Source organism: Sinocyclocheilus rhinocerous, unplaced genomic scaffold, assembly GCF_001515625.1.
Source record: "Sinocyclocheilus rhinocerous isolate Xijiao unplaced genomic scaffold, SAMN03320098_v1.1 scaffold1886, whole genome shotgun sequence".
In the NCBI taxonomy this organism is placed as follows: Eukaryota; Metazoa; Chordata; class Actinopteri; order Cypriniformes; family Cyprinidae; genus Sinocyclocheilus; species Sinocyclocheilus rhinocerous.
The window spans coordinates 293928-321727 of record NW_015642933.1 but is presented as its reverse complement, the minus strand read 5'-3'; the positions used below and the strand labels follow the sequence as shown (position 1 = coordinate 321727).

General features: G+C 34.3%; 1 protein-coding gene across 1 annotated transcript in view; it reads right to left on the bottom strand.

Annotated features, from left to right (window-relative positions):
• Window positions 1-27800, bottom strand: part of grm7 (glutamate metabotropic receptor 7) — a gene marked incomplete at its 3' end in the record, with an annotated part of 185972 nt that overhangs the window by 74055 nt on the left and 84117 nt on the right. The window contains exons 3-4 of the mRNA XM_016574259.1: window positions 1512-1647; window positions 932-1086 (exon numbers count right to left, since the gene is read on the bottom strand). Of these exons, the coding sequence (XP_016429745.1) occupies window positions 932-1086; window positions 1512-1647 (291 nt within the window). The remainder of the gene's footprint in view (window positions 1-931; window positions 1087-1511; window positions 1648-27800) is intronic.

Sequence of the window (27800 nt, the reverse complement as noted above, 5' to 3'; positions counted from 1 at the left end):
ATATAATATATATATATTTTTTTTTTTTAAAGATATAAAGTCTGGGTCTGATAGGTAAAACTAAAAAAATCTAAAATAAAATCTATTTGTAATAATAAATGGTGAAATGCATTATTAAAATAACAACAACAAAAAAAACAATCAACAACATTATTAGAGCATTAAAAGTTTATGGTCTGAAATATGCATTTTTGTTGTTGTTTTAAAGAAATCAGTACTTTTGAAAATCAAGGATGCATTAAATTGGTCAAAAGTGAAAAGTAAAGACATTGTTTACCAAAAAATTGTAATGTCTAAAAAGTAAATCAAATAAAAAAGTTCAAATAATTACTGTTCTTTTAAACTTTCTAGTTATGGTGGGGTTAATCATTAATGATAATTGATAATAATAAATGTTTCTTGAGCAGCAAATCAGTATATTAGAATGATTTCTGAAGGATCATGTGACACTGAAGACTGGAGTAATGATGCTGAAAATTCGCCTATATCATCACCGTAATAAATTACATTTTAAAATACATTCAAACAGAAAACACTTATTTTAAATTGCAATAATATTTCATAATATTACTATAAATACTGTATTTTTAATCAAATAAATGCAGTCTTGGTGAGCAGAAGAATCTTCTTTCAAAACCAGTAAAAATTCTTACCGACCCCAAATGTCTGAATGGTAGTTTATAACAAAAACGCCAGTACAAAATAATTAAAATCAACACAAAGTGCCAGTAGTTGATGAAACATCTCTAAATGTACAGCACAGCTTCAAGAAAAGCGTCAAGAAATTTGACGCTTGAAGAATAAGTCTTAGCACCCCATCATCACAACCGCTGAACCCACATGAAGTCATTGAAAGTCACACAACACTGAGAGACACTGGTCTTCCCTAAAAATCATCAGCATAATCGTCTCCAAAACTGATCAATCTTACCAGCAATAGTGGCTCTTTTTGGCAGGATGGTGACGGCACCAACGGCGGCGTCCTCCAGGCCTTGAATAGGGCTGTTCTTGGCTCCCCAGCTATCCGAGCCGATCCACAGGAAATGGCCCACTTGATCGGCTCTTTTGCTAGCGTTAAGGATCCCCCTGCAAACATTCCCACACAGGAAACCATTACCATGACTTCGAAGCCCTCTGTGACTCTTCAACATCGCAAGAGATGTAGGCTTGCGATTGTAATAGCATCCAGATTGAATCGTTATTGTGTATGAAATACAAAAAAAAAAGCAATGTTCAATGGGTTTGCTTGAATGATATGTTGATGTCATTAATCAATAACCCAAGCGGCTGAGCTTATCCAGCAAACAAGATGTAAAGCCCTGAAGTGCACCCTTGGGTTTTATCTAAGTAATAGCTTTCAGGCCAATAGAGTATTGACTTGTTGTCATCGAGAACTTTTATGTTGTTTTTTTTGGAGCTCGAAAGGGAGCAATTAATTGCTTGAAAATGAAATTTACTATAGCTCTGTCTTGCGATTTCCGCTTCCTCTTCCTCTCCTGTCAACAGCTTACCGAATGTCTTCGTCGTAAGCGAAAATAATGACCGCCCGGGCATGACGGGTCTCCAGCAGCTGTCGGATAATCTTTTCAAAATCAGCCTGCTTGTGGTCGTGAGGGATCTTCAGGGACTGAGCGATGCAGATTCCACCTACAGAAAGAACAGAAAGAGACCCGTGAGTGAAGCCGGTGACGCCGGGGGGAAAAAAAAGAAAAAAAAAAGGAAGAACTTTTCTCTAATGTTGGCATACGGTTCCCGTTCGGTTCCATAATGTTGTTGGGAGGTTTTTGTGACAACCTAAAGATGACGTATAAAGAGTGCTCCTTAATGGTTATATTTTGGGTTTTATTTTTTATAAATATTTTTATTTTTATAATCAAAAACAGAACATTGCAGGCCTTTATTTATTTACAACCTAAAGAGAACCTTTGAGAATGTTATTATTATTATTATTATTATTATTTATTTATTTGGATTTCATTTTTACATAACATAAATTAAACTTGAAGGGTTTATTTATTTATTTACCTAAAGAGAACATATACAGACTATTATTATTATTATTATTATTTATTTATTTACAACATAAATAGAACCTATACAGAATGTTATTATTATTATTATTATTATTATCATCATCATCATCTTTTTTTCTTCTTTCTTCTTATGTTTTATTTTTACTACCTTATTAGTTGAGATTTTTGTAACCATAAATTAATATTTTTATTTTATTTTATTTTATATTCTGTCTGTCTGTCTGTCTGTCTGTCTGTCTATCTATCTATCTATCTATCTATCTATCTATCTATCTGTCTGTCTAATCAGACACTAACCTTCCCAGAATGTTGCAGGGATTGTTTTTATTTTTTTTATTTTGATAACTTAACTTATACAGAACATTCTGTAATGTTTGTTTTTTAGGTTGCATTTCTATAATTCTAAAGTAACCTTCATAGAACATTGAAGGGAGTTATTTTTATGACAACCTAAATATAACCTACACAGAACATCCTCTAATGCTTATTACATTCTATTTTTATAACCATAAACCAACCTTTCCAGAATGACACAAGAAGCTATATATTTATAAATTGGGGCGATGTCTATTTAAGACCCCTGACCTGCAATTATGTGATGAATATCACATAGGAACGTCCTGAACAGCCCTGCCAAGAAAAAAGTGTTAGAATTTGTCAAAATCCATCAACAGTTCTTCAGGTTTTGAATCAGATAGAAATGGAATGTGTCACTCTTTCCTACCAACCATTTTCAAGACATCCACCCATTAAATATGAATATTCAACATGATAGACAGGATCGTTCTACTTAGGAACATCAAAATCCAGCGCTGTTTGGTAACGATGTAAGCAAAAGTGAAATACAACTTCATCTTTTTTATAGTTTGCAGGTTGATGACGACTCCAGATCTCTCTGGTGATTTATTAGACGGCCAGCGTCGATATCTGAGTCTGTGCCCGCTGCCCTGGAGAGTCGCTTTTATGAGCGTGGCATCAGAAGATCGGAAATGCGATAAAAAAGGACAGACAAACGACGTAAACCCATGGCAGCTGCTTCAGTACACTGGCTGCTCTGGAAAGAGAGGCGCTGAACTTGGCATCACTCCCTGTTTGTCTCGCTGAAATCCCACAGCCGCGCTCTTGTGTTCCCGTTCACTGCACAGTGTACTTAGCCATGGGAATTTTTCCCATTATCGGGAATATTCACTGGGGAAGCTCACACTGTTCTGCCATTCTGAGATAGACGAATCCCACAGAGCAGAATGAATGTCAGAATAGGGGTTGTTCATTGCTATTCAAATGCGCTTGGTCACATGAATGTGAAAACACATGCTCAAATGCTAATGCTGTCTAGGTTTCCAATGTGCTGTACAGTTTTGCTCACTAAATTCACCCTTGTATTCCAGACGCTTTGTAAATCGGTTCATGAGAATCATGAAACAATATTAGTGGCTCAGTGACTGATTCGTTAGATTGATTCAAACTCAAGAGTATATGAAAAAAGCAGCAGCAAATGTCATTGAGTCATTGAATCAGTCTCGCAGTATGTTTATTTTCAGTCAGCATTTTATTTAGCATTTTCCCGCCTTTTTAACTTATTGCATTACATTAATTCAGACTACAAACTTCAGGTAAAATCAGGTAAAATATGATTTCTTATTACACAATAGGTTTTCTTTTTCTTTGTTTTGCACATCAGTTTGTGCGAATCTTAAAAAAGAATAATGACACTGATGGATTCATTGAGTGATTCGTTACATGACTCTACAAACTTGAATCATCCTAAGGAGTATATGATTCTTTTTGACCACCTTACATGAGTCATTTGTTCATGAATCAGACTTTTCAGCCCGATCTCACGGCAATTCATACATATTTTACGAGGTGGCTAATTCGTACGAATTTGTACGACCTCAGTCATACAAATTCATACGATTTTTGCTAAATCGTATGTATTTTACGAGCTGCACAATTCGTTTGAATTTGTACGAATTACCTACAGCAAACCCCGCCCCTAAACCTACCAGTCACTGGGGTTTAGACAAATCGAACAAAATCGTACAAATGAGGTCGTACGAATTAGCCACCTCGTAAAATACGTATGAATTGGTCATGAGATAGCGTTGGACTTTTCTCATTTTGGGGTATGATTCTTTTCAATCAGTGCTTTGTTTACCATTTTCCCACCTTTATAATTTATAACTTTACATTAATCCAGACTGCAAACTTACAACTCAGGTAAAACGAGATTCCTCTATTTTAAAATATGATCTATCTATCTTTGTTTTGCAAGTCAGTTTATATGAAACATGAATAAGAATAATGACACTAACAGATTCATTAGAATCATACAAACAAAGTAACTTGGGATGACATGATTCTTTTTGACCAGCAGTTCTAATGAATCATTTGTTCATGAATCAGACTTTAATGGTCTTGTGGTATGTTTCTTTAACAATTTCCTGCCTCGTTAACTCATTAGATTACATTAATTCAGACTACTAACTTTCAACTCAGCTAAAATGAGATTATTTTATTATGAAACATGCTTTCTTCATCTTTGTTTTGCAAATCAGCTCATGCTAATCACCAAAGAGAATAATGACACTGACAGATTCAGTGATTGATTCGGTGGAATGATTTAAACCAACTAACTCGAATGTACATTATTCTTTTTGATCAAATGATTAAAAGAATCTGTTCACATGAGTCATTTGTTCAAACTCAGATAAAATAAGTTCTTTATTATAAAGTGTGATTTCTTTATCTTTGTTTTGCAAATCAGTTTGTGGGAATCATGAAAAGGAATAATATCACTGACAGATTCAGTGACTGATTTGTTAGAATGATTCAAATGGAAAACTTGGGAGTAACTGATTCTTTTTTTTTGACCTGAATTGATTAAAAGAAGCACCTCACATGAGTCATTTGTGCAGGAATCAGACTGGACTCATTTTGCAGTATGACTCTTTTCAGTCATTGTTTTATTTGGCATTTTCCTCTCCTTTTACCTCATTACTTTATTTCAGACTACAAACTTAGGTAAAATGAGACCTTTTTCATAAAATATGATTTTTTTTATCTTTGTTTTGCAAATCAGTTTATGTGAATCATTAGAAAGGAGAGTGAAGCTGACAGATTCAGTGACTGATTCATTAGAACGATTGACCATTTTACAAATTCAACAATTCAATATGTATAATAAATTCAATCTGGAAAACAAAATTTAGATGAAAACGGAATATAAATGAGTTAAACTACACTAAAGTCAGTAAGATTTTGACAATTTGTCATTTCCTGCTGTACTGTACCGTCAGATTAAACCGCTACACCATGAAAGGAAGTCCAAAATTTGAATCTTTCCGGCCTTTCGAGTTGAGTTAATGCGATTTAATTGATTTGTCAACTAATGTTAACTGACCAATTAGGATCTTCCAGAAGCATGTCACCAAATGGCAGGAGATGCGGTAAATTGACATGGACAGGCCCTGCAGACACCAATTATAATTAAATCCCTCTTAGCCATGGGTTTCAATCCCAACACGCCTCGGAAAATACACAATGCATGCTGACAATGTATGTGGCATGAATCACCAAAGCGGACACAGACTGTATATTCCCTATACAGCACGCCGTGAAATCTCAGAAATGTAATCCAGCCATTGTTTACAGCGCTCTTTGTCTTTTGTAAAACGCTGTTCAGCAACGCTGGCGTTCTTCTGAGTCGAGATATTTTGAAGTGTGTTGGCATGTATCATTGTTAAACCACTGCAGGTCTCCGTCACTCATTTCAGTCCTGAAATATACCTATGGTCAGTTTAATAACTCAAATTCCTGTTACTATAACATGAACTCTGTTGAAACCCGAATTCAAATGCCTTTATTCGTATGTACATGTGGCAGATGCTCGAATTTAAAGTGATGTACTGCACAGTTCATTCAAGCTCTACATTTGATCAGTATTTGCAGACATGTAACCCTGGCTTTGCAAACGCTGTGTGTTTCTGAGCTAATGTTGAGGAGAAAAAACTATAGAATACTTTGAAATGTTATAAACATGATAAAATTTATGAAACAGAGCTCTAGTTGGAAGAAGAAGAATCTATACTACTACTACTACTACTACTAATAATAATAATAATAAAAGTAAAAATAATTGATTTATTAAAAATCATCATCATCATCTCCATCTTCAGTAATTGAAATAAAGCAGAAATAAAAATATTTGTAGAATTTATTTATTTTTTATTTAAATAAAAAAAAATAAAGATGTTGTTTTGGCAGCTAACTGAAATAAATAAGTGTAAGCTGAAGTACTAAAATAATCAATCAATCGATCGATCGATAAAAAAATTTAAGTAAAAACAATCGCTTTAATAATAATAATAGTAATAATAATAATATTAATAAATGTACATTTTAATTTGCTAGAATTTAAAAAATGTTGCCTTGTCAATTAACTGAAATAACAACCAAACAAACAAATAAAATAACAAAAAAGCACATCATAAATGAAAACCAAACAAAAATATGCAAAAAAGCAAAAAAGGTTAATGTAACAACAACAATAATAATAATAATAATAATAATAAATATTTAACATCTATAATGGTTAACAGTCTAACATTACTGAATAAACCAGTACAGCTGCATTGGGTTACAGGACTATTAGTCGTTTTAAAGGCGAGCTCAGGTAAAACTCTGCATGCTCTCAGCTCAGAGCTCACCTTAAATTTAAGAGCTGCTGACAGGACAAGCTCAAAGAGATAAAAGTGAAGAGATCCGATCAAGTAAAACCAGGTTTAGTAGCAGGACACTGACATTTCTCAAGGTCAATACTGTTATTCACATCCATAAAGCCGGATGTCACTCTTCGCTGCTGGAGACGATCACTAACAGACTGCAGTGGCCTGACCTGGATCTGATTCCTCATCTCGCACCGTCTGAAACGACCAGCGTAATCCAGGACAAACCGCAAGACGTAATCACTTTCTCAAAGAACTCCCACTTTCATCCATGTTCACTCAAAGTATTGACCTGATGGGCTTTTACATTTAACAAATAGACAAAACAAATGTACAGATTATATACCAACTAGGGTTGGGTACCGTTCACATTTTAACCATGGGCGTAGCTTGTGGGGGGGCCAGGGGGGCCTGGCTCCCCCATAGCGATTTAAGAATTTTACTAAATACGTGGCATTCCGCGCTATAGAGTGAATTACGTTTTGCGATCCTGTCTGCATTTTCGCATAAACCATATGGCCCTAGAAATGTAACCACACTTCAGAACATTTAGGCTTGCCCTGTGTGTTGTTTGAACGAGTTGCAGGGGTGACATCACGTCACAGGGTCGCTCTTTCTCTTTCTGTAGCGAATGCGCCCAGATGCGTTCTCAGGTACCGAAATTTGGCACCGATTGATTTAACGTGAATCGGTACTCGGTAGTACTGACGCAATTCGGTCGGTACCCTTAAAAGTACCGAGTTCGGTACCCAACCCTAATACCAACTACACAAATGTCCCAGATAAATGATCAGGAAACTATCATTTAAATATGAAATACTTTTGTAAATTAAAACGTTAAAATAAATTACAAATATCAAATAAGTTCTTATAAAAACTATAAAATAGTTGCTATTGTTAAATCAAATTAAAACTATTAAATCATTTTAGTAGTAGTAGTAGTAGTAATAATAATAATAATCGTCATAATAAATTAAAACTAATATTTTTGTTTAAAAAGGAGAAAAGTAAATTTAAAATAAAACATGTAAATAAAAATACATAAATAATATAATAACAAATACATTCATATAAATACTATAAAATAGTTGTTATTGTCAAATAAAACTAAAATTATTAAATCATTTTAGTAATTTAAATATAGTTATTAGATTAAAATTGAAGTACTAAAATAACAAACAGAAACAATAATAATAATAATAATAATAATAATAATAATAAAAACAAACTATATTTTTTAAATTACAAAAGTGCATAAAATTACTAAAATAAACTAAATTTAAAATAAAAAATCATATAATATCTGATTAATAACATAAAATGCACAGCAGATTTTTTATTCTTAACTAAGACAAACACTATTAAAAGTCATTTAAGTAATTGAAATTAACGAAATAAATAGTTAATGAAAAAACTTGTACAGAAATTATCCAAATTATTGCACTGGCTAACTGAAATAACACAAGAAAGCTGAAGTACTAAAATAACTAAAGCAGAAGTAAAAATAAATGAAAAGCAAATAAAAATATAAAAATGACAAAAAGCATGTAACAAAATGACTAAAATAAACTAAACTTGAAATAATAATTGAAAAAAAAAATCTTACAAATTATGTAAAATGCACTTTAGAGTTATTTCTAAAACAAATCAATGTTATTAAAAAATGTATTTGTTTTAAAAACTATTAAATAGTTAACTATTTAGTTAACTAAATAGTTATCTATTTCAGTTAACTATTTAGTAACTGAAAATTGAACTAACAATTTTAAAACTATTAAAAAATCAATTTTAGTAACTGAAATGAAGCTCAAATAAAATGTAAATATTTAATGAAAAACTTAAATGCAGAAGATATTAAAAATACTGCCTTGCCATCGAAGGCAACCAACTTTCACTAAGTGAAAATAACTGAAACAGATGTAAAAATAATTAAACTATTTTTAAGAAATGACAAAAGTAAATGATAAAAATACTACTTAAACTTATGTAGATTATATGTACTTACATTTTTTAAATAAGTTTTTAGTTTTACTGCAGTCTAAAACAATGGTTTAATATTTCTGCATGTTGCCTTGTAAATTTTTTGCTGTTTTATAAATTATTATTATAAAATGATGGACTTCATCTTTCAATGATTTTCTATCGTTTTTATTTTACTCCAAACATATCGAAATATCGACTCTGAGAAAATAATTACTGGAGTAAATCCGTGACGACTGCAGTGACCCCATTCTCAACCTATTAAAAATGAAAACACGTGTAATTGTGAATCATTTATTTACTATATATGTGTTCGGTGGTTTGTATCAGCTCTTTCCTCGGAAAATGCGAGGCTGCTTTATTTCTCCCAATACGGCAAAGCGGAGTGACCTACAAATGCTTGATTTACGGCTTCCCAGCACTGTTTTCTGTTCTTTCACAGCATAAATGTAAGACAAGTGAGTTTACATCAACATATTTCCTGATTCGTTCCAAACCGCCACGCTAAAGCCTAAATTTGCGCATGTCGTCACTCGGAGAACAGCGTTTTGATGAACAGCCTCTGGTAATTGGCTCTTTGGAGATTGTTGATGCCTCATCTTTTCATCACGGCGCTTCAACAGCCATCAGAGACACTCAGAGAAATACATGTTTGAGATTCGAGACACTTCCTGTCATTAGGGGGTAATTTATGCTACATGAATGTGGAGAGCACTGTTTAAATCAAACAGCAAAACCACGACTGGCATCAAAATGCAATCAGACGCTCGGAAGCAGGTGGATTCACCGCTGAGATGATGGGCGCCGCAAACACTGATTTTAGTACTCAGGATTTTTTTTTGTTTTCCAGATCAAAATATCTAAACACTCTTAAATCATAATACATGTACTTAATCAGAAAACAAGACTTTGCGTTTTTCCTTCCTTAAGTTTGTTTTTATGACCATGTGGGCAGATATTTGCTCTTCTTTTGAACTGAAACTTATTTCATTTTGATATATTTTTCAGAAAACAAGTTTTAATATCTTATCAAAGTTAAGTGAAAAAAAAAAAAAAACTTTATAAATGGGATAAGAAAAAAATCGCATTTTCCTTTTGAAACGTTAAGTGTAATCAAACTTTAATATCTTATCACAATTTAGTGAGCTTTTGGCTTGGGATAAGAGAAAACATCAGCCAAAAGTGTAAGAAAAATAATCTTGTTATCAAAAGGATATGAATTAAGTTAATTTTTCTGACCACATTGGCAGATTTTTTTCTTAACTGAATTTTTCTTCTTACTTAATTCTGATGCATTTTACAGAAAACAAGAATTAATGAGATTTTGCTTAAACAGCGACAGCAACAATAACAAATCTGCCAAAATAAATAAATAAAAAATTAATTAAACATGGTCAGAAAAATAACTAGAAAATAACAAGATTAGTTTTCTTAAACCATTAGCATTTTGTTTTCATAAAAAAAGAGATTAGAATTATCAAAATTAAGCAAGTTTTTGCTGAAAACAAAAAAAAATATCTGCAAAAGAGATAAGAAAGTAATTAAATAATTATATGTAATATATATATATATATATATATATATATATAACAAAGTTGGCATGTATATCTGTTAGTTTTAAACATAAATCCACTAACCTGGTTTGTTTGTGTTTTTATTTATTTATTTATTTATTCTGCTTTACTTTTGTTGTTGTTGTTGTTGTTTAAGCAAAAATGCATTATTTTTATCAAATCTTATCAAAACAAAATTTTTCATTAAAACAAGAAAACAACCTTGTTATCCTTTTTAATTAAGTTTATTAAGGCAGATTTTTTTTCTTGTTTTAAGCATTAACTTAATTTTGATACATTTTTTGCAGAAAACAAGACTCAAGTATCTTGAATGAAAATTAAGTGAGTTTTTTCTTAAAACAAGAAAAAAAACTACTAATGTAGTATGAAAAAATAATCTCATTTTCCTTTGAATTAAGTTTCTTTTTCTGATCACATTGCATGAACTCACTTAATTTTGATAATTTTTTTAGGTAAATCAGACTTAATATCTTATCAAAATTAAGTGAAAATAACTTAATGCCATTTGAATTGAGGTTATTTTCAGAATATCGTTAGTCAGTTGGCTTCTCAAATAAATCTTGAGTTAAAATTTTTTATTAAATTATAGTAAATCTTTATTTAAGAATGTTTCCAAATTTGTTCTGGAAAAAAATGAATCAAAAATACTAAGAATGTTTATTTATGTATGTATGTACACTGAACAAAATTATAAACGCAACACTTTTGTTTTGCCCCCATTTTTCATGAGCTATCTTTGAGTTCAGCTCATGAAAAATGGGGGCAAAAACAAAAGTGTTGCGTTTATAATTTTGTTCAGTGTATGTATGTATGTATGTATGTATTTATTTATTTATTTTCAGTGCCGTTTATAGTCCCTATTGACCTTCACTGCATTAAATACATACATACATAAAACAATTGTCATACAGGTTGAAAACAACATCAAGGTGAGTAAAAGATGAGAATTTCATTATTTTGGGGTGAACTATCCACTTAATCTTCTTCCAGTGGATCAAGGAGCAAGTGTTTGTTTAATGAATCTGTGAGGAACATAATCCAGCATATAAGCGTTATATAGTGTGAGATGGACGACTGACTGAGTTAATAAGCATATCTGTGTGATAGTAGTGAATTGAGGAGATTAAGCCCCAAAAATGAGAGCTAATCTGCTTCATGAATGAGGCTGGCGAACGAGCGACTGGATTTCACTTACACACATTGATCTCACTCTAATCCCTCAAAAAAGACCATTTCCCACTGATCGTATCGCTGCGGTCCGGTCCGCACTGACATTTCTCTTATTTCAGGCTCTTCATGGTTGTGTTACGGTGAGCCTTGATCCAATTAATCTCAGCTATGGCCAATTTCCACTCAGAAACACTAAAACAATGCTTAATGCTATCGGCTGACATTTAAAGTCATGGGAAATTGTAAAATTGCATGGACATGAACCTACAGAAAAAAGAAAACAAGTGATGTTTCTGTATCTCTCTCTCTCTCAACTCTCTCTCTCTCATTCTCTCTTTTTAAAAAGCAATAATATGATGGAGACTATATGATTACATAAAGCAGGGAAAAAACTATGTTAAATGCTAATAAATAAGCAACTAACCATACAATCTTGCAAATTAGCAGTATTTTGATACAAATTAATCAAATAAATACATTTAATTAAAAAAATAATTTCAATATTTGTATTTTAAGGCAGTTTTGTTTACTTTAATACAATTATTAATTGCATTGCTGGGTTAGGTCACCACTTAAACATTTCTCACAAAAATTCTTATAAAGACCAAATTATCCCTTGTGAAAAGGAATTGTGCTTAAATGCATAACTTCAATCAATCAATAAATCAATTTATCAATCAATCAATCAATATTTCTTAACTCACTTAAATGCATGTTTAAAAACTGCACTTCATAATGTCAGATTTTCAAAGTACATTTTTTCACCCTTTAAAGAAGTAAATTTATTCTGATGTGCTAACATAATGAAGCACATGTAAAGTATTAGATTACAATTTTAACATTTTATTTGATATTTAAAGTTAATATCGTAAATGTATTAAGTTGCATCTTCATTATTTAGAATATGTAAGTACAAATATATGTACATACAAAAACATTCAAGTTTCAATATAATTTAAAGTATATTTAATTTACCAATTTTAAATGCTTGTCAATACATTCAGCAGTTCACTATAACTATGATATTAACTATAATTAAGTATGAATTAATTATAATTTTACCTATAAATATTTAATTAAGTCGGTAAAAAATCACTTATAAGTTCAATTAATCACATTTAATATAAATATGTAAGTATAATACATTGTTATTTATTTGCAATTAATACAAATTAAATTCAGTTCACAATTAAATATTTTTACATACTTTCAAAGTATGTGTTTTAAGTAGAGGCCGACCGATATATCGTTTGCCGATATTATCGGCCGATATGAGCCTGTCGCCGATATATCGGTATCGGCGAATATGCCACCGATATAACAAATTTTTTACAGAACATATAACGCAGATAATTACTTAGTTTGTCCAGCAGAGCGTGCTCCATTGTTTGCTACTGGCGACCTGGATGAAACGCTTTTGAAGCTTAAGTCTATGGAAAACCATTGAACTCAACTTGAACCATTGATTTTGAACGGCCACATCTCCGTAACGGCGCAGCGAATCCGCACCAAATTCGGGGGATCCCTTCAGCTCGCGGAACCCTCTCGAATGCGAATCAAGTGTACGTCTAGAGGCCTGCTTTTGAATGAGACCACCCCCGCATCGATAGCCCCCTGGTTCGGGAGTTACGGGTGGTTAAATTCGCAGTCCGGCGCCGACCGATCAAGCGATCCCGGGGGCTACTGACGCGTGGAGGGTGGCATTCGAGAGGGCTCCTCGAGCTTAAGGGATCCCCCGAATTTGGTGGAGATCCGCTGGCGCGTTAGCAAGATAGTGACACCAGTCAACACTTTCACTTCAGTAAGGAGGTCTCTTGTTCAGGCAGCAGCATTCAAGCATTGTCTTATTCGACCGCAAGTGCCCTGCGAAGTGGACTTCACATGAAATTCCGCCATGCTTCCAGTTAGAAGGCGAAGTACACGCTACAATCAAAGGGCATTAAACTGCGCGAGAGGTGAATTTATATTTTTATATTTTTAAATTGTTGTTTTATAATTTATTTTTTATTTTTTGAAAAGCAAGACAAAACAGTAAAAAGCACATTTTGGCTTTTTAATTTATGCAATGGCGAAAAAAAAAAAAAGGCAAAATAGGCCTACATGGGGGAAAAAATACGAAAAACCGTGTTCGGTATTCGGCCTTCGGCCCAGTGTTTAATTTTGTTCGGTTTTGGCTTCGGCCAAGAATTTTCATTTCGGTGCATCCCTATTTATATTGTATTTATTTACAGAGGTATATTATTTCACACTTCTCTAGTAAGTTTCGTCTGTGTGTGAAGACAGTAGCGCAAATCCGTGAATGAATGTTCCGAAGTGAAAAACTTCAACGGAATGAAGTTGAATGGAATTGAATTTAATTAAAGTTGAATAAACTTCAACATTACTGTTCAGTGCACTGATGTCAGACTCATTTTGGATAATAAAGTTTATATTTAAATGCCCTGCCTCCATTACGTATCTCTGTCACGTCATTATAATTGTTTGATAACCACATTTGAGTGATCATTGCAAAAAAATTTTATGTATATATATTCTGTTTATGTATATACTCTATTCTATATATAGTACCAGTAAAATGTCTGGACACACGAATGGGAAAGTGTCCAAACTTTTGACTGGTACTGTACTATAATATACACAAAGAATATCAGCCGATATATCGATATCGGCCTTTTTTTACTCCCTAATATCGGTATCAGCCCCAAAAAAAACCATATCGGTCGGGCTCCAGTTTATGTAAAGTGTTATTTCCATAATTAAAAGTATGCTAAAGTGTACCATATGGGCAACGTACCATAATATTTCAAACCCCACTTTGTTTGGTGCCAGAAAAATAAAGCTCTGATTAAATAAAGGATTATATATTTATATATTTGTTAGATTTTGCTCCTCTATTTGTGTCAGTAGTTAGTTTTTGTTGGTAACTTGTAGTGTAGTTTCATACTTAAAGGGACAGTTCACCCAAAAAAATAAAATGCTTGATCCAACACTTGTTCCAAATCTGTATGAATTTATTTTTTCTGTTGAACACAATAGAAGATACTTTGTAGAATGTTGGCAACCAATCAGTTGACGGTAGCTATTGACTTCCATGGTATAGAAAATAATACTATGGAAGTCAATGGCTACCGGCTAACTATTCTTCAAAATATCTTATTTTAAAGACCAAAGCTGATATAGGTTTGGAACAACATGAGGGTGAGTAAATAATGACAGAACTTTAGTTTTTGGTTAAAGTATCACTTTAAAAGAGCAGCTTGACTGTATTTGAACTACTTCAAATGATAAATGCTCATAGCTTCAAAGTATCTTCCTCATCACAGTTATAAAGTAAATCTAATTCTATTTTCTTATTGAAAAAAACTTGTGAATGAAGCTGTGCTTCATCAATAAAACGTCCACCGGCACTCCTAAAGGAGTGTGTGGGCTTTGAGGATATTAGACACCGGTCTCATAAAGAACTCTAGTTATTGCCCATCTTGGCACCTTACCCTGCTGACGGCACTCCAAGGATGAACGACTAAAATCTATCAGTATTATGAATGACAAAATATTGATCTAGGTAATCATTTTTAAGTTAATTCATGTCTATACCCCGGCCAGAGCAATGGCCTGAAATATGACTTCATTCCAGGCCTGCTAAATCTAAAAATCACATACGGACTGTCAGAACTTACAAGGTCAACCTTGAGATACGGGCTAAACTCTGGCAAGCTTGAGTAATCCGGCCACGGTAGCTAACTCGCAACTTCAAGGTTGTAATTAAAATTGCAGGGCAATTCTACGTGCCGTTCGACGCTCTCCATCATACGGCTTTACGAAAAACTCAATATCTGCCATATGAGCCGGCGCGAATCCAATAAGACGGCCCTACTGTTTCTCATTTGTGTATATTGGTAAGATGGCGCAACCAATGAAGATATCACATCGTCTTAGATGGCCTCGAGTAGCGTGTTGTGTTGATTTGTGGCTTTGGGGAAAAGTTGTTTGCATGGGCCAGCAATTAATCTCTATTGAATATGTAACAAAGTTTCTCTGCCCGCAGCCTCGCAATGATTCACCTAAGATCTTTCATCATGCTCTTGTCTTGCATCTTAAGAGGTTGCGGCTCTGGTATCTTCATCACTACCGGCGCAAATTATCCTCTCAAAACTTTGTGATGCTCTGGCTTTGTTCGGTAATACACGGTCTACGTAGACTTTCCATTCGCCGTGCTGACCTAGAAAACAGTTGTGAGCAAACTGTGCCTCAACAAAGGCAATTTGTTACGACATAGTCTGTAGACTTTGCAAACTACGTAAATTTACACACTGGAACAATGTCAGACATGATCATCAGGCCAATCTATCTTCGTTGAGGCAGCTCGCATTAAGGTGCATGGGGTTATTTGATAGAAACGCAGAGCAGTGGTAGTTGATGAACAAGAGGGGAAGATTGTATTTCTGTGAAATGAAATTAAAAGTGATTTATTGTAGCGAAGTTTGGTCTTTTCTTAACGTTGATAACACTAATAAGTTAAGACTATTAAAGGGATAGTTCAGACAAGAGTTTGAGTTTGTTTCTTCATCAGATTTGGAGAAATGTAGCATTACATCAGTTGCTCACCAATGGATCCTCTGCAGTGAATGGGTGCCGTCAGAATGAGAGTCCAAACAGCTGATAAAAACATCACAATAATGCACACCAGTCCATCAATTAACATTGTGAAGCGAAAAGCTGCATGTCTGTATGAAACAAATCCATCATTAAGACTTGATCCAGTGAAAAAGTCGACTTGTCTGAATAAGGGGAGAAATATGCACAGATCAAGCACCAGTCCATCAATTAACATCTTGTGAAGAGAAAAGCTGCATGTTTTTATGACATTTTAAAATCAATTCTGATCAAAATATAATCTAGTCCATAATCTACAATAATGCGATAATTCTTATTACAATAATTCCATCTCCTATTGTTCTCTCACATCAAAATCCACCCGTGTATTTTGTTTAAAACACTTTTGGACTGTTTTTGCTTGTCAAAGGTGCTTGATCTGTGCATATCTCTCCCCTTATTCAGACAAGACGACTTTTTTTATTGGAATGATGGATTTGTTTCATACAAACACACAGCTTTTCACTTCACAAGATGTTAACTGATGGACTGGAGTGATGTGGATTGCTGTGATGTTTTTATCAGCTGTTTGGACTCCATTCTGACGGCACCCATTCACTGCAGAGGATCCATCGTTGAGCAAGTGATGTAATGCTACTTTTTGGGTGAACCATTCCATTAAATGTAATCTTAAGCAAAAGAATATCCATTTTTTATACTGTACATTATAATATTGAGATTCTTTAACGTTTGGCATGTAAAATTACATATTTGATTTTTATTTTATTTTGACAAAGTGGTATAGAATTTTGATAATTGTTCAGGATTGGAATATACTCTAGTTTCATGCTCAGGGAAAAAAAGTAAATTTGAAGAGGCAAAATAACAAAAAAAGTAGCCAAAAAAAAAAAACAATCCATCCTAAAAAAGATTTTGTTATGCTATCAACAATGTGAAAATGCATTAAAAAATAATAATTGTCGCAAAAGCATATGTAATTAAGCTGCGCATTTGTATACAAAATGTTGTGTATATCACAAATTCTGTATCTTTCGCATCCCCCCAAAATTGTAAAATGTCGAGAATAATGACGCTACCATTCTCACAAACAGGTTTCGTTCACATGCAAATAAACCTCATTTTAAGATTCACTGATTTTACAATTGTTGGCAATATTTTTTCACAATTAAACTCATGCTATTATTTAAGGAAAACAGACAATGAATTGAATTTTATCCTTACAGTCCTAATGTACTGATTAATGTACTTTTTTTTTTACGTTGTTTGTGCCATTACCTAGTTTACAGGAGCTAAATGAATACAGAAAGAGCATGCAAATAAATAAACAGAAGTCATTCAACTTAAACAAGAGTCTGCGATTCCTGACGTTACAAATTATTATGGCTTTAGGCAATGCAACAAAATTGAGCAGATTTCAACGTCAAGTAAATGAGTAGCAATGCAAGCGGTGCTCTTTACTCTTGTTATTCAGAAGCGTCTTTGCGTTACTTGGAAAAATTAACAATGTAGAGGAGACCACTGAAAAGATGATGATGAAATGTCCAATTTGCACACACAAATTTGATTTACTTTTTTTTTTACGTTGTTTGTGCCATTACCTAGTTTACAGGAGCTAAATGAATACAGAAAGAGCATGCAAATAAATAAACAGAAGTCATTCAACTTAAACAAGAGTCTGCGATTCCTGACGTTACAAATTATTATGGCTTTAGGCAATGCAACAAAATTGAGCAGATTTCAATGTCAAGCAAATGAGTAGCAATGCAAGCGGTGCTCTTTACTCTTGTTATTCAGAAGCGTCTTTGTGTTACTTGGAAAAATTAACAATGTAGAGGAGACCACTGAAAAGATGATGATGAAATGTCCAATTTGTACACACAAATTTGATTTAGCCTGTTTTTTTTATGTAGCTGGCAAACGGATGGATGTCTTTATGGTGGAAAAGCTTTGTATATCATTCCGATTTCCAGTATCCATGACATTTTCTACATTCTTCATGAGTAATGTGACAAACATCCAATAATATCACAGCAATTCAACTTGGAGTCAGAACAGACAATGAACTGTAACAAAAATCCATATTTGTTTGACAAAACAAGAGCTAATTTTGCCTCTAGGAATGACTGATAACACAATTGCACACCCCGTCACCCAAGTTCGTCAAAATCTCAAAAGCTCGCTCATTTGAATGGCAGGCATGTCACTGCAAGAAACCATTATCTTGAATTGCGTTCTTACTGTCTCGCATCTTAAGCCAGTGAAAAAATAACCAAAAGTCTCGCTTCTGGGAATGCCACCTGACAAAAATGTCAATTACTAGAGCCTATTATATTTTAGGGAAGTCAACGGTACTGGTACTTTGATACTAAGTTGATGGTATATTTTAAAAATGCCACATAATAAGTGGTTTCAAAGATTACCAATTGAAAGTCATATAAAAACCATTTCTAATCAGTACTAATCATTTCTAATCTAACTATTCTAATCAGTATTTTGGATTTGGCTCTCTGATAAAGCATCCCTCAGAGAGCCACTGTTTGTTTAGCAGATAGCGAGGGAAACGCACATTAATATTTCACCTGCATCCCTGAAAATCCTCCGGTGACAGTTGTAAAATCTCCCTGGATCCCATCCGTGAGCAAGCTTTCTGTCAGCGAATCAACAAGGCTCACTTTGCTGCTGCTGCTGCAATCCTTCAATAAAAGCATGTTTATATCATATGTCCACTTCACATTGTTTTTGTCTCGCAAGGAAGGTTTCTTAGTCATTTTAGGAAACTCTCACATTCTCCTCAGGCATATATGCAGCTCTTTTTATTGGCAGTTCTCAGTGTTGTTAAATGCCGCGAACCTCTCTCAACTGTCCTCTACGGTTTCTAAAGCTTTCAATCTATTTCTCATTCTCAAAAGGTGTCTTCTGATACTTCAATGTCTTGCTACTAGGGATGTAACGATATTATCAATATCGTGATATCGCGATGGCAAAACTGTCTCGATATTATCGTGGTCACATGACGATATGAAACAATAGGTCCTCCAGGCAAAAAGTGTAGTTTTTTTTCATATTCTAACAGAAAATGTCTTTAAAGTTGTGTTTTGGGCGATTATGCTTTGGCACATATATGTCAAACAAACTAAAACAGAAAGCACGATATGCTTAATCCCTTCATCAAGTCTGTTTTTGCTCTGAGTTTCAAAGCAAAGCACACACATTGTTGAGGAAATCATGAAGGTCAAAAAGAAACAGATTTTATATGAAAATATTCCAGGATTTTTCTCCATATAGTGGAATTCAATGGGAGCCCATCTTCGCTTTGTAAACAAACCGCCTTGCACCTACGTCACACATGACCTTTCCAACATGACTACGTAATGCGTGAGGTCGAGCTAGTGCAAGACGAGCATTTGTGGTTAAAAAGTATATACATTTTTATTGTTTTTTTAGAAAATGGCCAATCGTTTCTCTAGGTAAGACCCTTATTCCTCAGCCCTTTGAAGCTGCATTGAAACTGCAATTTGGACCTTCAACTCATTGGCTGCCATTGAAGTCCACTATATGGAGAAATATCCTGGAATGCTTTCCTTAAAAACCTTAATTCATTTTTGACTGAAGAAAGAAAGACATGAACATCTTGGATGACATGGGGTTGAGTAAATGATCGGGCTGCCCCCTAATAGTCGGCTAACCATTATTTGACCAGAAGAGGTTTGGTTGACCAAAATTTTATTAGTCGCTTAGTTGCAGGAAAAAAAAAAATATATATATATTAATTTCCACAATGTGAAGTCACGCAGTCCGTGATGGATAGATCGTTAACGGCTGGTCTTTGTGGTAATACAGTACATCTGGCAGGACATCCAAATGCTCGCCTATCATCAGGGCCGGATTATCCATAGATGGGATTGGGCGAGTGCCCCGGGGCACCAGCCAATAGGGGGGTACCAAGTGATTAAGATAATGACTAGACCTTTAAAATATTTTTCATGTTTTCTATATTATTTTGCTGGAAGAGATGCAGATACAAAATGAACAGTTAACGATACAGTATTTACAGAGAGAATATAAAATATAAAGAATTGGGATTGGGTCAGGTCACAGCGCATTTGCCCCCAGTCAGAGTCCCGCCAATAATATTAAATTCAAAATGAATAGGCAGCACCAGCTTAGCAGTTGTGCGAAATGTAAATAAAAAAAAAAATAGAGAAAATATCACGACACATAGCGACACATGGGGTTTTGTTTGATACCAATACAGACTGTGATGGTGTTCATAAACATGCTGCGGCGCTCTCATCCACATATCCAGATGACCTGGACAAAGACTTTGGAGATTAACTTCAGTTCAAGAATTTCGTGTGGGAAGAAAAAAATCGTTCACTAGAGGATATGCTGCAAATTCTACTAAAAAAATGGGCTACAGAAAAGACTGTACTCGTTGCACTCAGACTGTTCTTAACCTTGCCCGTTACCAACTGCGAGGGCGAGAGATCCTTAAATTACTTAAAAGAGGGAAGAATGAACTCAGGACAACCATGAGACAGAAGCGTCTGTCTGCACTCTCCTTGCTGGCTATTAAATCCTAGAGCCCTGCATGGGCCTCAAATATGCCCTAGCCAGGCCCTTATAGAAATTCTCGGCCCGAGTCCGACCCCAGTCCGTCTTTTTTTCCCTTCTCCCAAAACAGCTTATAGGCTATTACTGTTTTAGAAATTAAAAGTTCAGTTTTGTATGTAATGGCAAAGTTATTATTTTTCGTTTCGTTTTTTATTAAGTTAATTTAGAAAAAACGTTTAGAGCATTTTTTGTTCGTTAAATGCTAATTTAAATTTTTTTTTTTAAGTAACGACCAAGCGACCAGCGGAAGAAGTGAGTTGATCATAGTCTGTTTGATTAATTTAGCCTTCTCAAATCATCACGACTCGCCTAAAATAAAATCTATATATATATATATATATATATAAAACAATTCAAGCATCTGTCGAATCAAAACTCAGTGAATACATGCCTCACAGACATGATAAATATATCTATAGAAAGCTTTAAATTACTACTTTAACGAAATAATTCAAATCGAAAACAAAAACTCTTTCATTAATCCGTAAAGATGCATTTCTCACTAAAGGCGCGTCCAATGAGGAGATGACGAGTCACGACCGCCTAGAGCCCTGCATGGGCCTCAAATATGCCCTAGCCAGGCCCTTATAGAAATTCTCGGCCCGAGTCCGACCCCAGTCCGTCTTTTTTTCCCTTCTCCCAAAACAGCTTATAGGCTATTACTGTTTTAGAAATTAAAAGTTCAGTTTTGTATGTAATGGCAAAGTTATTATTTTTCGTTTCGTTTTTTATTAAGTTAATTTAGAAAAAACGTTTAGAGCATTTTTTGTTTGTTAAATGCTAATTAAAATTTTTTTTTTATAAGTAACGACCAAGAGACCAGTGGAAGAAGTGAGTTGACCATAGTCTGTTTGATTAATTTAGCCTTCTCAAATCATCACGACTCGCCTAATATAAAATCTATAGATATAAAACAGTTCAAGAATATATCACAATGTTAGTTTAAACATTAAACTAGATAAATGCACTATTATGCGCATATCCAGTCGTTTGTGTGGAGAGAGGAAGCTGAAGCGCGCTCTGCAGGACATGAAGGCACCAGCGCAATCACTTAGATAACAGTGGAAACAACTTAAAATACACCGTCATGTTTGCTCATAAAGTAATACATCATTCGGAACTGTAAAGGGTCTACTTTTATCTGTGTGCACTCACGATATCAACAAAACGTTGTGCTTTTATAAAATAAAGAAAACAAACATGATGTGCTTTCTGCCATCTCGGTCTGGAAAAGGAGCGCTTCACAAAAATGAACCGAAACTCAGTGAATACATGCCTCACAGACATGATAAATATATCTATAGAAAGCTTTAAATTACTACTTTAACGAAATAATTCAAATCACTCTTTCATTAATCCATAAAGATGCATTTCTCACTAAAGGCACATCCAATGAGGAGATGACGAGTCACGACCGTCAACTTCATCTTTTCGACACTGACTCAGAAGACACTATATTTTATTAATAAATAATTCAAATCTCTTTACTATTTTCCCCCCGACACATTCATGGTAATTACATTTGCTGGGTTTTGCGGCAAGCTTTAACCTGTTGCGTGCAAGCGCAGAACTCTTCCAGCTGCGCTGAAGGCACTTGCGCTCGCTGCTGCTGCTGGCGGAGACACTAGACTGCTACGGGGGGTCGGGGGGATGGAGGGGGGCACTTCGACTGTGGTCACCCTAGGGCACCACAATGTGTTAATCTGGGCCTGGTCATCGACCTCAAATGTGGCTTATCATCTGAAATATGTAAGTGTTATTGTTTATTTGTGCGCACTCACAATAACAACAAAACGGTGCGCTTTTGTAAAATAATGAAAGCAAACAGGATGCACTTTCTGCCGTTTCGGTCTCTGTGAATTTGAGCGCGAAACTCTGTGTATATATTTGCCTTACATACACAGAAAAATATATCAAAGCTTAAAATTATTACTTTAACGAAATAATTCAAATCGAAAACAAAAACTCTTTCATTAATCCGTAAAGATGCATTTCTCACTAAAGGCGCGTCCAATGAGGAGATGACGAGTCACGACCGTCAACTTCATCTTTGCGACACTGACTCAGAAGACACTATAGTTTATTGATAAATAATTCAAATCTCTTTACTATTTTCCCGACACATTCATGGTAATTGCTTTTGCTGGGTTTTGCAGCAAGCTTTAACCTGTTGCTTGCAGCTGTGGCAAACTTTATGCGTGTGCTTGAGCGCTTATTAGGCTATGAAGGCAATTAAAGGCTTGGTATTATGATTTAAATGGTTTATTAATAAACGTGTGATTAGTCGACTAATGCTTAAAATGAACAACTACTAGTCGACCAGAAAAATCTTTAGTAAGCGGACAGCCCTAGTGAATGACCAGGAAATATTTATTCTGGAAGTGAACTAATCCTTTAACATCCAGGGTCTTTATAGTCAAAAAGGTTATTTAGATTAATTAAATATTCTTTATTCCCGGAAAATTCCATGTTTGGCTGGGAAGCATTGTCTCATGAATAACAGAAAATTCCATGTTTGGCTGCGAAGCATTGTCTCATGAATAACAGAAAATTCCATGTTTGGCGGGGAAAGATTTAATGGAACCATAAATACAAACAAAGAATCTTTGTCTTTAAGAGTCTGTAACATTTCCATTCCTCAAAAGGTTCTTTATAGAAGAAAAAAAATCATTAGATTTTTTAAATGTTCTTCATACTAAGAAAACGATTGTTTTTTTTTAAGAACTGTTCACTGAAAGGTTCTTTTAGAAACCAAAAATGGTTGGTTCTATAGCATCACTAAAGGTTCTTCTATAGCATCATTAAAGGTTCTTAATGCAACCATCGATACAAACAAAGAATCTGTATTTTTAAGAGTGTGGAAACTTTTCATTCCACAAAATGTTCTATATAGAGGGGAAAAAAGTTCATTAGATTCTAAAAATGTTCTCCATACTAAGAAAAAATGGTTCTTTTAAGAACAGTTCACTGAAAAGTTCTTTGGGGAAACCAAAATGGTTCTTCTATGACATTACTGCAAAAATCCCCTTTATTTTTAAGAGTGTGGAGAGACATCGGCAGATATAACAGCAATCATGCTTGCATGTTACATGCTGCTTATTATTTTTTACCTAAACAAATTTCATTGACTAATCACCCGTGTCAACGCAGCCTCATGTGTATAGAAGATCAAAAACAGAGCCATAAGCAAGGAAGCGCTTTGTTTGGCGCAGATGAAAGCCGACTGTGCTCTAGTTATTATTCTGTCATGCCAGGTTACGCCGTTTGTGCCCTTTCGACGGACATGTTTGTTATTTGAGCTCTGAGTGACGGGGAAGGGGTTGGACGACGTTCTGAATTGCAAGTCTGAAGACTGGATGAACTGACGTAGGCAGTAATTTGTGTCATTCTCCCACTGTGCACTTCTTCGATCAGTTTGCGGTTGGTTTCTGAACCCCTTCGGCTCAGTCGCGGTAAGATTGTAACTACTAATCCGTCCCAACATGACCCTCGCTGCCTCAAACAGGCATTTGTTTTGAAGGTTCTCATCATTTTGAACCTTTTTTTTTTTTTTTCTGTTGACATTTGTCATTTTTTGTCATTTATCTCTGACAGTGTACAGGCCTTGGCTTTCTAAGCCTAAGTAGATTGTAGGGACCATTGCTGCCAATTTGGGGAAAGTAAGTAATTTTCAAACTTACAGTTTGACAAAACTGACCAAACACCCAACTGGTGTTACTTGCTTTAAGCAAGATAAAATGGATGTGCAAAAGTACTAATCATGAAATATGGATTTAATTCAAATATTCATATTGCTGCTAGCTGAACGTGAATTATATCTGGGTAGTAATAAAGTGAGCATTCGCTCACGAGGATCATACACACACAATGCTTTCTGGCATTTTGGAAAGATCAGCTATTTTTAACTTGATATGCTCAAAAATTAAGATGCTAAAAAGTGACAATCTTAAAAGTAAAGGTCAAAAATTCCATGAAGAACATCCATGGATTTGGACCACAAAAAAACACAAAAGGTTCTATATAGTGAAAAAAAAGTTCTTTAGATTATTAAAATATTCTTCATTCATTCTTTTAAGAACCATTCACTGAAAGGTTATTTGGGAAACCAAAAATGCTTCTTCAAAAGGGGGAAAATATTTTAGATATGAATCAATTTTGGTTCTCTAAAGAACTTTTAACAAACGTTATAATGGTCTTACCAACTTTTTTTCACAACAAAGAACCATTTATGCAATGGAAAAGTTTCATAAATGATAAGGTCTCAGGTGCCAATAATTATTATTTTTGAAAATAAAAGTGTTTCTTAAAATGTGCCATTTATTGGGAGAAAAGCTAGAAAAGAAAAAAAAAACAGCGAAAATAAAATAAATTGTAGAAAAATATGAAGAATGCATATAAAAATCCTTGGAGAGTTTTGCGTTATAGTGATTTTTCCACAGTTAATTACATGATTAAAATCACGGTAATGCGTAATGTAATTTTTAATTGCATAGTTGCATAAAATATTAAGCCTGTTAGAATAGAATATATTGTATAAAATATTTTTTTCATATCTCACTGTCAAATAGCGGGATAAATCATTTTTATAGGTTATGGAATGAATGCTACTGGAAGCACTCCAGTTTTTTCTCTGCTCCCTCCTCAGCACCTGTGACTCAGACACCATCTCCAAGGTCGGCCGGCTGCTGCTGTAAATCAGTCTTAACAATACAACCAGTCTAGAGAACAACACACGCCATAATCTCGAGTCATTGGCTTCCTGGGACGATCACAAAGAATAGAGAACATTCGTCAGAAGATACATCCAAACCTGATCATTTCCAGTTTCATTCTGAAGAATCAACAAGACAGTGTAGTGTTGAAAAGGAAAATGAAACGAATGTTAAAATAAAGTTACTTAGATAATTTATTCTTTAATGACTAGTTTCTTTAGGCATAAATTATAACAATCTATATTTATAATTTGCTTTACAATATTGTTTGTATTGATTTATTTACAGTGTGGATAACACCAGGATGCAAATATAATTTCTAATGTATGGATAGATAGATAGATATTTTGCACCAATTTCCTACATTTGGCATGGGAATGAAGGTTTATTCGTAAATTGTTTTTTGTGGAATGCATTATTTTTGTTCCAATTAAATGATTCAAAATGTGTGTGTGTGTGTTTTTTTTTAACTAAACTTATTTTATTTTATTTTTTTATTACATTTATTTTAATATGAGTGCCATGTTTTTGAATGTCTTATGTTAACAAAGTTACAAAATACATGAAATGCGAGTGCAACGGTCAAAAAATGTCCATTTAGCATGTTTACAAGAAATACCTTTCCATAACAAGCCACTTGTTTTGAGGAATCATTCATGTCCGTACAACACATTAACTTTAGTCTGGTCTGATGAGATGTTGTGATAATTCATACAAGATGAGTAACTTAATGGAGTTACAGACTGAAAGTTGATACTACTATGAACAATCCTAAGTATGAGCAATAATGTCTTAGCAGGCACCATTAATTATGTATGTTACTTTTATTGATACAAGATTACTACATATCCTGTTCTTAAATCAAATTGCTACACAGCCTATGCGCACCTTCAATTCCATGCTCCAAATCTCAGTATGAATCACTGATATCTCATTCATTTTCAGCCCACAGTGTACAGTGTTTTCTGCAATGCGTGCTCCGCCCCATCCCGTTTAAATGACCCAATTACGTTTCATTTGGCAATCTCTTTGAAATTCACACAAAAACATTCCCATGCATGTTTTCAGACATCTGTGTTAAGCTATCTGACATGGCTCAGTGCTCTTCAAAAGCATGAGTGACTGTGTTTGGGTCTCTCTGGATTGATCTGCTTAATGTTTTATTTTGTGTTTTGTCACTCTTGTTGCTTCAGCATAATAAAACAAAAAGGCATAGACTAAACACGGCACACAAAGGGGCAAAGCACAGCTTTGAAGTTGAGTAGAAACATGGCTTTTAAGTTGAGAAGGACCCCCCCCCTTTGAACCTACCTCACACGTTTGCTCCCTCAGGCGCTCGGTGGCTTATTTACTTGGTTTACGCTACGTTCGCTCCCCAACTTTTGCCTTCTCTTTCAATTTTTAATGCTATAGACGATATGTGTTTCTCCTCCGGAGTGATGCAACTGCCTGTTCACACAGGATGCATAACTGAAATTCCCCTCGTGTCAAAAATGCAGTTGACAAAAACACACAACCAACAAAGGAAGATTGTGGGAATTTGGGAAAGCATGAACAGAACTGTGATGCAGAAGATTTAGAGGCTAAGTTTTGTTTGACTGTGCTGCAAAATAAGCATGAAATTTAAGAGCAAGCAGAAGGCTCTGCCAACCGGTTGCATCAGCAGTGAAATGAATGGCCAAAAAGGTAAGAGCTAATCCTACTCCTACTTCTTGCCTTGCAGCAGATGAGATGGGCGCATGTTATATCACTTAATTAATATTCATGAGACCAGCTGATAAGGTTTAAAATGGGTGTCCTCCACTTTTTTCTTTTTTTTTTAAATGATTGTACACCCACGCACCTTTGTGAAAAAGTAGCACACTTTAAAATACTTAAAAAGAGTACTTATTACATAAATAATACACTATATACATAGATAGATAGATAGATAGATAGATAGATAGATAGATATTTTGCACCAATTTCCTACATTTGGCATGCAATGAAGGTTTATTCGTAAATTGTTTTTGTGGAATGCATTCTTTTTGTTCCAATTAAAGGATTCAAAATGTGTGTGCGTTTTTTTTTTTAACTAAACTTATTATTTTTATTTTTTTATTATTAAATTTATTTTAATATGAGTGCCATGTTTTTGAATCTCTTATGTTAAAAAAGTTACAAAATACATGAAATGCGAGTGCAACGGTCAAAAAATGTTATTACATTCATAAATAACACCGGTAAATAAAGCGAAATATTATCCTGTACAAACAATAAACACAATACCTAGCCTTTAGGCTATGTTGAACGGTTTCAGAAGAAATGCTGTATGTGTGTGCGTGAGGCACCGGCGCGATCAAACAGCGGAAACAAACAACAAAAAAATACTCTGTT